Source organism: Acanthaster planci, linkage group LG02, assembly GCF_054643075.1.
Source record: "Acanthaster planci isolate LZ-2023a linkage group LG02, COTS_SCS, whole genome shotgun sequence".
NCBI classification, from domain to species: domain Eukaryota; kingdom Metazoa; phylum Echinodermata; class Asteroidea; order Valvatida; family Acanthasteridae; genus Acanthaster; species Acanthaster planci.
In genome coordinates, this window is record NC_141778.1 from 16,055,933 (window position 1) to 16,069,079 (window position 13,147).

Here is a 13,147-nt window from a genome sequence, read left to right on the forward strand (position 1 = left end):
TGTTCCTGCAGGGTATAACACTCCCCGAACCAATTAAAGTTCATGAGGACAATGGAATAACCAACAAGGAAAAGAAAACATTGCTTGTTCCCTTTGTTTTCAATCTGTCCTGTATCATATAAGTAAAACATAATGTAAACCCTTATATTTTAGGATTACATTTAATGTGTATAATACAAGCATATTCATTTCTAGGTATCAGTTTATTTTGGGACGCCACTTTCACTCTAATGTGGCAACGTCACTTTCACTCTGTCAATACATAGGTGATGTAGTGTGACAAACCTTTATCCACAACCATGCCATTGTTCATTGTACTAAGAAATTCAGTTGTGATGTGAGATTACTTCTTCCCTGTTGCACCCAACATACTTATTTGGACATAGCTTTAATATGCAGTTTACTTTGCTTAGAGTGTCATGGTTGTCTCAAGTGAGTTGTTGACCTTTATTTACAGACCAACAGTCCACAGCAACCAGTGGCATAGCCCGGGAGGGGGGCCTGGGGGGCACATGCCCCCCACAAATTCCTGGTGCCCTCCCAGGTGCCCCCCACTAAAAAAACGGAGGCATGGATATTGAACAATCCTAGCTATGCCACTGGCAGCAATCAGAGTTAGTAACAGCCATAACTGTAGTGGTACACACATTAAGTATCCCTCTGTGACCAATAGGGTGCTGTGATTTGCCCAATGCATCCACTTCTCTAGTATAAGAAAGTGCATATATGGTATCTTGTTGGACTGTGCTCAAGCTAAGCTTGAATCAACTCACAGTACTGCATTATTTTCCAAACCACCTTGGATACATTCAGTTGCTCCACCCCGAAGGGTCCTTCAAGTGTTGTGTCCGGCCAACATCAACATGGGCACGGATGACGGCCAAGCTTATGCAGTCAGCAACTGGAGTCTGCCGACTGTGCTTAGCCCGACGGGACAAGTGCAGATGACATCGACTGCCCAGCCGAACTCGCAGTTCCCTATTGGGACCCACAGCGTTCAGTACACTGTGACAGATGCCGCAAACAATAGGGGCACCTGCTCTTTCCTGGTCACAGTTTTCGGTAACTGGTCTTTGTTTTACTTTTTGGTTTCATGCCAAACACAATTTACTAGCTGTGGTAAATGCTAATGAAAAATGATTTACAAAGAAAGGATGCGTTTGAGTGGAGCAGTAAGAATGAGTCCACACAAGGACTGAACATTAGATCTGTCACCACATGAAACATGTTCTCTCTATTGAGAAAATGTGAAACATTAATTATTGGTTCAAACAACACCTGGATAGATCCTCTTTATGTGCATGTGGCTGTTTTCTTCTGTCATCCTGCTTAAAGTCATGAGAAGAAGCCTCATTCTGAATCAGTTTCTGCTTCAATAGACATTTCTGTGTGTCTTGCAAGTTGCAATCATTTGCAAGTATATTCAGGTTATTTCTTTGTATTAGAGGCACATTTACAGAGTTCTTTATTAATAAGAGGAAGGACAGTGGGCCATAACTGTATGAAGACCTGCTTTGCATTGCCGTTAATGAGATCGACTGTGCAAAGTAAGGATTCTATCAACGAATCTTTACCAGAATTGGCATAAATGATAGAACATACTTTTTACGGTTGTGATTCATCGTGTTAGGGCAAATGATTCTCCTCACATGATCAACTGTTCACCAATGAAACAATGAAGAATTACTCAGGTGCCCCACAGGTGATATATATCTATGTACGAGGTTCTCTCAAAACCCCAAATGTAAACCCATAATTTGGAAATGCTTTTGACTGATGACCATGAACTTTGGGGCTATGCACTTGTGCGTGGTAGTTACGTGAAAGTAAATTTTGTCCTGTGGTAAGTTATTGCATGATTGTTTTATCCTCTTTTGAAGATGATGATCCTCCCTCCATTCAATGCCCGCCTAACATGACTGTACCCACTGACCAGGGATCACGTTCAGCACGTGTGAACTTCACACTTCCGATTGTCACCGAGAATTCCAATATCCCAGTGACGTGGTACATGACCGATAGACCAGGGGACCATTTCTTAATTGGTCGGCATCCAGTCACCTTTGTCGTGCAAGATGGGGCCAACAACGAGGGCAGGTGCACCTTCATCATTCGTGTTGAAGGTAAATTCAATCTGCCTTGCCTGAGTATAAAAACCTCATGATCCCTTAGCTTGGCTGGGAAAGAAGACATTCACAAAGAAATTTGGTGCCTTAAATCCACAACACATACCAAACAGTTGTGATCTTTAGCTCATTTCATTGATTCTACTGGAAATTGAGAGTTACGGGGTGTTCCTTGATATATTCCTGTTTGATTACACTTACCAAAATGATATCTTGTAGAATATTTATTGTCTTTAAAACATGTAATGCTCCCCATCACTTTTTTTAAAATAGCGTGTTATAAGAAAAGCAATTCATGTGCAAAAGTTTCTCAAAACAAAGCAGCGATATTCCTTTCGCTACGCTGTAATGTATCTGTCTGGTACAGATACCCTTGCTGATCCACATGACCATCAGTGAAGATTTCTTGTCACTTGTGGGGGTTCAATTATTTCTGAAAGGTTATCCTTGTGCAGAGTGCCGACACGGCACAGGGTCTAAGGCCCCACTTCAGTTAGGAGTGCGTGTAAAGTGAGTGACTTGAAAGTGGAGGATTATTACATTAGTAATCCCCCAAGTTAAGGGGGAGGGATATCCCAATCCCCTCTGGGATCTCCACTCATGCACATGACCTAATGTAAAGAACATGATGCCGCCAGCAGAATTTACTTAGAAGGCAAGCCTTCGGTGCTTAATGGCAAAAGTATCAAATGAGAATATAACAACAACCGACATGGCACAAGTGGGGAACGTTATGCCATTTGATTGAGAAAATGAAGTTTAGTGAAGTATACTATGTGCAATGTATGGTTGCTGACCAAATGCTTGTGTATGATAGGTGATCCCTCAGAAGGGTGGGTTCTTGGGTCGGGTGGGGAAGGGAGGGGGCAACATGGCAAAAGGGGAATTGAAAGAACTTCCTGTTCAAAATTTTCATCTGTAAAAGAATCATCATCCCCCACGAAAAAAGTCCCCTTTCCTCACTAAATACACCACTGTGTGGTCACGTGGAACATTGACGCCTTTTGCATGGGACTTAATTTGTCATTAGATCGTGAAGGCCCACGTATCACCTGCCCTGGTGACATCACAGCATTCACTAACAGCCCTTTGGGCAGTGCGCAAGCAACCTGGCCTTTACCCACCGCCTTTGACAACAGCCTGACTTCAACTCAGAGCACGTGTTTTCCAGCGAGCGGGTCTTTGTTCTTGTATGGCTTGACTGCCGTGAACTGCTCAGCCAGCGATATTGCAGGGAACTCTGGAACCTGTATGTTTAAAGTCAACATACAATTCAATGGTGAGAACCCCATTTTTGGATTGCTTGGATGGATTTGGTTATTTATCGATGAAGTTCACTGAAAATGTATCAACCCACAAACATGTTAATCAGTGTTGAAAAATTATAATTTTCAACTGGTAATACGTGTAGGAAATAGGAAAATAGGTGCGTAGGAAAAACCCTGTCTAGGAAACTCCATAAATGTTTTTGAATTAAAATTTGTTTGGAGCTTGCAGATCACGGTCTTTTAATAACGTGTTCGAGATTACATCTTGTCCTATTGCCATACTTTGACAACAAGTTGTTTCTCACACTGATGTTGGAATTTTGTCAGTGTGATGATTCCAGATTTTGTTAAAATTCCACCTGCCTACCTCTTTTGTTATTTCATTATGGAGGACATCATCCAGAGGCTTTGCAGGCACACTCTGGCTTCTCTTGGCTGTAGAAAAATATTGGTTTCAGATCACATCATGCAAACCCATGAACCAATGATGGAACCAGAATGAAACATGTTTGAGGGTGAAAAAATATTGAGGATTTCTTTCTTATTTTATTTTTGTTTTATTACACTTTTCCACTGGCTATTAAACCAAAAATTAAATACATTAAAAACATAACAAAACAATTGACATGCCACAACAACAAACAGATGACGATTTATAAAAAGAATATGCTTAAAAAGCCAGTGAATGGCAAGATGGAAGAGGTGACCAGCACTTCTACAGAGCCATTCTACCATGTGACAACCCCCCCCACAAAAAAAAATGAGGTGGAAAAGACTGGTAGAAAATGAACAAAGAAAATAAGAAAAGTGAGAATTTGTTAATATCTGCAGTCTGCACATCGAGAGTTGGACACCCAAGCACATACATTATCGGATTCAAAGCTAGCTGAACTTTGTTATGTAAAATTCCCAAATTTGGGTCTTGAATGATAAAAATGAAGAATTTGATCTGGCTGCATAAGGAAGTTGGTTCCATGTGTTAACAATATGCTGAAAATAAAAGGCTTTGTGAGACTCGGAATTATAACGGGGAATGGATAAATGAAATGGATTGGAAGATAGTCTTGCCATAGGATGGCCCTGTGTAAACTTAAACTGGACAAAAGTATCAAAAGTTGTGTCATAAAGACCAGCCTTGCATATAAAAAAGAACAAAAGATCCTGGATTTCTCCTCTGTAAGACAATGGTAGCAACTCGAGTTTAAGTAGGTGTGATTTGTAATCCAAGGCAGGGTAGTGAAGCATGAAATTGGTAGCTTGTTTCTGAACACCTTCTAGAATACTTATGGTCTAAATGCAGCGTGAGGCTAACTATCAGGCTGATTCCTAAATCCTTTTGAGAAGAAGGGATTTTACATAGTCTCAAAAAGTTGTTCCTCCCTTCATCTTCCCCTCTTCACACCCTCTCTTAAATTTGCCTTTGTTTTGGTTGGTAGGGGCATGGTGCATGTTGGTGAGTGAAATCCTCAAAGGACAGTGCAGTTCATTAAAGTGTGTTATTATGTCTGTACCTACATCTTGCTGTTCATATGTTCCACTGGCCCAAGTTCCCCTTTAAATGGCACACATATTTGTTTTGCAATGCGTTTAATCACTCAGATACACAGCCACCTGTATTCGCTGGATGTCCTGGTGACATCCAACAAAATGCCACCATGAATATGTCCAGTGCTGTGGTGACATGGGTCTCGCCAACTGCCTCCGATAACTCACTTGAGCCACCCACCGTGACCTCTAACATACAGGCCAATACATCGCTATTGATTGGAACTTATGTGGTAAGTGAGCTGTTGTTTTTCTCTCTCCTCAAAATGGAGGTGTCTCCAAGGGGCTAATTCGGCTCTCCATCTGCAGGCCAAGCAATTAAGCCTGGACAAATCTTTGAGGGGGCAACAGCCAGGAGGGGTTGACTGGATGAGGTCGATATTGTCCCGGAAATAGTTTGCAAAAAGTGCTCTTTTTCCCAATAAGTGCCAAATTTTTCCCTCCGGGATTTTGTTACAAAACCTGTGTATACCTTTCAGCAAAGATGCCGAGTAGAAATACCCTGGTTTCTCTCCCTCGCTATCCCACCATAGGCTATGATAGTGACACACACTTTAATTTCAGGAGCTGAGAATGATGTTAGATCCCAAAATCAGCAGAATTAGCAATTTTGTGGTATGTTGATTTTTGTTGCTTTAAAAGTGACAAAGATGCTCAAAATTTCAAGACAGATTTAAGTTTTGAGCATGTTGGCCGGTTTATTAATTGAGATAACACATGATTTTTTGAGTCTTGTACCTTGATTCAAAAATTTCATTGTCATGTTTTTGTAGTGGATCCTCTCGTTAATTACATATTGTATGATTAGTTTATGAATGTTGGGCCAATTACAGAGAGCTAGGTAAGGGTTTGTTGGAAGTTGTTGGAGCAGTAGTTGCCACAGTTGGCCAATTCTAATCTTTTCAGGACTTTTTGTTGCCGTGTGTGTGTTCTGAGGGAATAGAGAGACTGGTGCTACACGTGAAGACTATAGTGTCATGCTCTATAAGCCTCTATGCGAATACGTTACAGTTAGACAGTCTTGGCAGCCTCCGGCAGTATTAGCCACAAATACCCAAGCCGCTCGGCCTTCCATTAATGGTCAGATTTCTGTTGTGTCATATCAGCCGTGGTGTCTCTAGATCTGTCATAGGCATTCTAATGAGAGCAGTCACATTTGTGTGTATGCACTGACCCAGAAGAAGTTTGCAAAAATCATCTGACCCCCCCTCGACTTCCGTTTGGTTGAAAACTCGCCCTTACCTGTTTACACATCTCCAGAGTGCTTATGGTCTACTTGAAATTTGCAAACAGAAATTCACCGTTTCTGACTGGCAGTCTCAATCAAATATATTGACAAATTGGAGGAGCAGGGCTAGATAGCTCCGTTGGAAGAGCACCAGTAGGGGATTATCAGAGATCACTAGTTCAAATCCAGCTCAGGTCAAGTTCTTTTCTTTTCTAAAGTTATGAACACAATGTAATCATATAAAACACCTTGTCGTTTTCCTAACATGGTTTGTTGGAACACTGTTTATTGCAGTTGCACCTTCTTTTTTTTTTTACCCCTTTTTGAAATCAAAATAGGTTATGTACACTGCTGAGGATGCGGTTGGAAATGTGGCCACGTGTAAATTCACTGTGGAAGTAATAGGTATGTTCTAACTTCAGTGCAGAAAACTCATCTCATTTTGAGATTGAGCAGTCTCAAAATTGCTTAGGTTGGCAAGCTCACTTGCTAAAGCTTTGTATATTAGATGATTCTTATTTTACACATGAGCATGTTTTGTGGAAAGTTAGAATTTGTTTGTAATTGTCAAAGACTCTGAGCATGCAGGAGTCATGTGTAGAAATTAGCCATTCAGTCGGTTTATACTTCAGCTTACTGCAAAGTCAATGTGACATGCTAAGGAAGGTTCAGACAAGTAGCAGTCAGGTTTAGTTTGTGCTAATGACACTGCCAGCCAATGGTCACGCCTTTTCTTTTTCTGGTCAGTCTTTGCCTCTTTACGGAGTGAACTATTGCTGCACGTGATCTTGCTCAAAAACATCACCTCCAGGCCAGGCTGATTAGTACATCGGGCAGAAGATCTGCAAGCACCGTCTCAGAGTAATGATTTCGTATCCTTTCCATTCAGATGTCGAAGATCCAGTCATCACGTGCCCAGCTGACTTCAGTAATAACACCAATGATGGACAGGCCTATGCCATTGTCAGTCTGCCAGCCCCTACCACAAGCGATAATTCTGTGACAAACTTGACAGTTACTACTAACCCATCTGGGCCGTCACCCACCCTCAATATTGGCAACAATGTGGTCGTCTATACTGTCAGAGATAATAGTGGGAACATTGCGTCATGTAATACTACAGTCATGATCTTAGGTTAGTCTCAACTTTATTTGAATCTGGAAGAGTTGGTTAGATTTGCCAGGAGCATGAATCCGGGCCGGGGGGAGATGGGGATGAAATGGAAATGGATGAAATGGTTTGAGGAACATAAGGACAGTGCCATGTGGTTTGCCTACTCCTCCTATCCTCACCAGTTATCCCCAATCCCGCTCATCACTCACCGACACAGATTCACACCTCTGGAGACAGCTCTGCATCTTAAAAGGCAGCGTTAGTGTTGCAAATGATAACCTTGCGGAGTTCAGCTCTGCGTACAAGTAAATTTTCACAAGTGATTTTGAAAAGATGAGCTTTGTTGACACTTGCATGCCTGTTTTTTTTTATGCCAAGCACTCAGACACCATGGCCCTGTGATTGCGCATGTTCATATTGTGTCAATGTTTGCCTGTTGTTTATCTCAGATAACGAGCCTCCTAAGATTATGTGTCGCTCGGTCTACACAGTACGGGCAGATCAAGGGCAGTCCTTTGGCAATGTCAGCCTTCCACCCCCTGAATTGCTGATCGACAATTCAGGGGGAGACATTGGCGTCACTACCTCACCGGCCAACAACAGCATGCTGGACATTGGGATGAACTCCGTCGTGTACACTGCAACGGATCCATCAGGGAACATGGCATCGTGTAATCTGTCTGTCTCAGTAGTGGGTGAGTTTTGGTTGTCCCAAAAACTTCAGATTGATGAGCAGATAGCTCAATAGTGGAAATAACCTGAGACACTCTGTGTCCTGCAGCTGGTTTCATGAAACTTTATGCAATGGTATAACGTCATGCCACATTTTATAGCGTATGCTGTGCAACAAATTAAGAGCACTTTCCCGAAACTTACACACTGCTTAAGTCTGGGGCTTGCACAACTAATTATGGCATAACTTACACAGTCATTTTAGGTAGTGTAAGTTTTGCTGAACAAAGCAAAAATGACTGATTAAATAAACTCACCGTGTTTGGTTAAAGCTCATCTTTGCTAGACTTAACAAGGCTTATACGAGAAACACACCACTTTATTTTAGAAGGTAATAAAAACTTGTTTGGCCATAAGATTTTCGGTCCGGTTCCGACAAAGACAAGACAAATACTTTTTCAAAATGGCAGCCACTGTTTGACGTCTGTTGTTATATTGGAAAGGAACAGCTGCTATAAAAGTCACTTTTGTTCTTGTCCAAGAAATTCAATATTATTAAAATGTGGCACAGCTATGCAACGTTATGCCACATTTCATGAAATTAGCTGCTTAGGATTATTGAAGTTAATTGACCGACCTCTGTGGATTGGATTGGGTTGGTATATTTCCAATAGTGCAGGCCTTTTGCTTGAGTGTGCATCGACTGGGCAGTTGGTGCCACAGTTGTTAAGGGAGGATAGCTTCAAACTTCATCCAGGACCCACCTCCAAAGAAAGGGACAAAACACAGATGAATAAGGATTAAAGTTGTACAGTATTACTTTATGGACTTGAATTGTAGAGCCTGCCAGAAATAGAACTTGTGTATAGACAAATTCGCAAAGATAAATTTATAACCAGTAGCTCGTAATGGCAAATGATTTCTATAGCCCCACCATCAAACCCAATCCCTAATGCTTTCACCAGGGAGAAGATACGTCGTGCTGCCCCAACAATACCCGTGCTCTGAAATATTTTTTCATTCATCCCCAGACTTTGAAACGCCAGATTTGTCCTGTCCGGATGATGTCAACACCACCACCGATGCTAGGATGCCCACTGCACGGGTCAACTTCACAGCCACAGTCATTGATAATTCGGGCATCTCTGCTGTTGCGTCAGACTACCCTTCTGGAAGTGCATTTCCCATCGGTGATACACTGGTGACATTCAACGCCACAGACACTGCAGGGAACAGGGCCACCTGCAATTTTACCATCACAGTTCGAGGTAAGGTTGGTATAAGCCAAGTACGTCAGCATTGCGATTACACATGTGCTTGTAAAGATTTGCTAACATCAACTTTAGGGGTAAACAAATCGATAAATGTTAATAAGTATACTTAGTACAAACCAAACCAAATGGACTTTTTTCTTGCCATCAAAAAAAGTATACAATTTATAAAATATATTACCGGTATAAAATGGTTTTTGGAAGTTGGAAATTAAAAATTGTACTTGCAAAGATGATTTAGAAATTTTTGATCATCTAACTATGCAGTACAAGAACCTTTTCACAATATCATTGTACCCTGCATGCTTGTACATGCACACAGTAGGTCTTTTCCCATGTTGAAATTGTCAAGATGTCAGTTCTCCCTTGGCACAAAAGCAAACACAAACACCATTTTGTGATGTTGGATCAAATATTGGTGCAGTGAATTAAAAGAGGAACACATTCTAACTGAAGTGAATTTTGCTGCGAAACTCTTGTGACTTCAACTTCACTTTGCTTTCATGTCTGCCTGAAGTAAGAGTCTGCTATTAAGCCGTACAAGTGTAGTTGAAATCATTAACTCTCTTGCGTTGTTTTCCAAATGAGTAATTCCTTGTCTGGTGTGTAAATTTCTTTGAAAGTACAAAGACAGTAAATTCTTTATCAAAAATCGTATCAAAATGAGTATGGTCCTCTTTCATTACATGTATTTCTAGAAAGCGCAATGATATTTCTTAATAGAAACATCTTTTTAATGGCAACTTTAAATTAGATGCTAGTAATAACAGATTCTATGTTTGTGGCATTTGTTCACGGTGTCTCAAATTGATTACAGACATTGGAGTTGAAATGTCAGAACAATGTTCTTAATCAGTTTGCATGATATCTGTTTAGATGAGGAAGATCCAGAAATCACATGCCCGGCCCACCTCAGTCCGAACACTGACAGTGGGCGAGCCACTGCCACAGTCGATCTACCTAATGCCGTGACAACGGACAACTCCATGACAAACCTGAGTGTCACCACCGATCCTTCTGGGTCACTCACCCTTAATATCGGTATCCACACTGTCACGTACACTGTTACTGATGAGAGTGGGAATTCAGCATCGTGCAACATCACTGTCACTGTTAGAGGTAAGTGTTGACTAAATTATAAATAAAAGTATGTCAGTTTAATTATTTGGTGTCATACACTTTTAACGAATGCATTTTTCTGTAAAAAATGTGTGGAATGTTTAAATGTTTGACATTTTTTGAGTTGGCAGTACTAGACGAAGCTGTTTCAAAACTTGATGTGACATCAATTACAAGTAGATGAAGCTTCAGTCTAGGCCAGCAAAAAAGTTTTATTGATGCTTGCATTTGTTCCACTGGTAATGTAGTCATGCATGCCAGTCTGTGTATAGATGTATTAGGTGAGGTCAGTGGGAAGAGTTGACCTTTTAGCTTGCTTGTCTCTGGGAAAAGGGACATTTTGTGAAGAATGATATTTTTGTGAAAGTTGTGACGGAGTAATTGTGAGATACAAGCAGAAAGACTCGCGAAGGACGGCATGATTGGAAAAAATTGTCCGGCTGGCCCATCAAAAATTACTTGACTGTTACTCAAATACATGACCTCCTGTTTACCGACCATTATAAGCTTGGTTGGTGAATGGTAGAATGTGTATACTAGTTAGAAGGGAGTAGGTTTGAGTCCCTCCTCCCTCCGGCTGGCCCATCAAAAATTACTTGACTGTTACTCAAATACATGACCTCCTGTTTACCGACCATTATAAGCTTGGTTGGTGAATGGTAGAATGTGTATACTAGTTAGAAGGGAGTAGGTTTGAGTCCCTCCTCCCTCCGGCTGGCCCATCAAAAATTACTTGACTGTTACTCAAATACATGACCTCCTGTTTACCGACCATTATAAGCTTGGTTGGTGAATGGTAGAATGTGTATACTAGTTAGAAGGGAGTAGGTTTGAGTCCCTCCTCCCTCCGGCTGGCCCATCAAAAATTACTTGACTGTTACTCAAATACATGACCTCCTGTTTACCGACCATTATAAGCTTGGTTGGTGAATGGTAGAATGTGTATACTAGTTAGAAGGGAGTAGGTTTGAGTCCCTCCTCCCTCCGGCTGGCCCATCAAAAATTACTTGACTGTTACTCAAATACATGACCTCCTGTTTACCGACCATTATAAGCTTGGTTGGTGAATGGTAGAATGTGTATACTAGTTAGAAGGGAGTAGGTTTGAGTCCCCCCTCCCTCCGGCTGGCCCATCAAAAATTACTTGACTGTTACTCAAATACATGACCTCCTGTTTACCGACCATTATAAGCTTGGTTGGTGAATGGTAGAATGTGTATACTAGTTAGAAGGGAGTAGGTTTGAGTCCCTCCTCCCTCCGGCTGGCCCATCAAAAATTACTTGACTGTTACTCAAATACATGACCTCCTGTTTACCGACCATTATAAGCTTGGTTGGTGAATGGTAGAATGTGTATACTAGTTAGAAGGGAGTAGGTTTGAGTCCCTCCTCCCTCCGGCTGGCCCATCAAAAATTACTTGACTGTTACTCAAATACATGACCTCCTGTTTACCGACCATTATAAGCTTGGTTGGTGAATGGTAGAATGTGTATACTAGTTAGAAGGGAGTAGGTTTGAGTCCCTCCTCCCTCCGGCTGGCCCATCAAAAATTACTTGACTGTTACTCAAATACATGACCTCCTGTTTACCGACCATTATAAGCTTGGTTGGTGAATGGTAGAATGTGTATACTAGTTAGAAGGGAGTAGGTTTGAGTCCCTCCAAGTATAATTTTGTGAATTTCTTCACAAGCCTTAAAACAACACTGCGTTTACATTGTTTATGAATTAATAACGTGCACATTAGTAAATGCCCAATATAAATGTCCCTGATGCCAAAATTAGGTCTTTGAATTAGATAAGTAGTGTTATGTGCTTGGCAAAAGGGCACCCTCTTTCAAACTCAGTGAGTTATACCTCTTTACTAGTAACGTCTTAAAACATTTGAAAGTTTCCTTTATGTTGAATAGATGTGGAGCCCCCAACAGCATTGCCCCCGCCTAATTTTGAAATACCGACTGACCCTGGGAAAGCCTACGCTACGGTCAGCCTTCCGCTGCCGACCAATGTGATCGACAATTCTGGAGGGGAAGTAACCATCACAACATCACAGGCCAATAACAGCATCCTGGACATTGGGCCAATCCAAGTCACATACAATGTGACAGACCCCTATGGGAACAACTATACATTCACGATTGTGATCACAGTCGTAGGTGAGTTGCCCCCGATTGTGACACAGTGGTGCTGAAATGCTACGTCTGATTACTGTTACTTGACGAATGTCTTGTAGCGTTGTTGTTAAGACCCCTAAAGACCACCACTGGACCCCACAAGGCCATCACCAGATCAACACAAGACCTCGATCTGTTCTAAATTCAAGTCTCAAGCTATTGAAATGAAGTGCACCAAATGTATGCATCCTGGGTCATTGTTCAGCCTGTTACCAGTGATAGGTCATGTGGCTTGTCTTGTGACTGGTTTTGTGACTAGTCTTGAGACCACTCTTATATTATGACCTCTCTTGTCTTATGATGATCTCAACTACAGCTCAGGTGCCCTAATTTCTCCTTGATGCATTAAAGGTTTTGTATAGAGTGTGCCCCCCAAAAAACCAAATTGGTGCAAACAAATTCCTGTTCATTGCAAATAAATTGACAACTGGCCATGTTATAAAGAGGACACTAACTTTAATTTGCTTTTGGTTGTCCAGAGATATGTTTCAGTAAACAAAGGAAATCAGAATTGAGTTTCTGTCACTTTCTAGTCTGATCATGCTGTAGACTTATTTATAATAGTAATAATAATGGACACTTGTTAAGCACACAAATCCACCAGGCACTCATGGCACTACATATGTTTAA

The 13,147-nt window shown here is 41.3% G+C and overlaps 1 protein-coding gene across 1 annotated transcript in view; it reads left to right on the plus strand.

The window, feature by feature from the left end:
• LOC110973181 (hyalin-like) overlaps positions 1–13,147 on the plus strand; it is a 36,925-nt gene that overhangs the window by 8,244 nt on the left and 15,534 nt on the right. The window contains exons 6-15 of the mRNA XM_022223793.2: positions 814–1,062; positions 1,881–2,123; positions 3,157–3,405; positions 4,994–5,172; positions 6,506–6,572; positions 7,057–7,302; positions 7,731–7,976; positions 8,985–9,221; positions 10,101–10,343; positions 12,254–12,499. Of these exons, the coding sequence (XP_022079485.2) occupies positions 814–1,062; positions 1,881–2,123; positions 3,157–3,405; positions 4,994–5,172; positions 6,506–6,572; positions 7,057–7,302; positions 7,731–7,976; positions 8,985–9,221; positions 10,101–10,343; positions 12,254–12,499 (2,205 nt within the window). The remainder of the gene's footprint in view (positions 1–813; positions 1,063–1,880; positions 2,124–3,156; positions 3,406–4,993; positions 5,173–6,505; positions 6,573–7,056; positions 7,303–7,730; positions 7,977–8,984; positions 9,222–10,100; positions 10,344–12,253; positions 12,500–13,147) is intronic.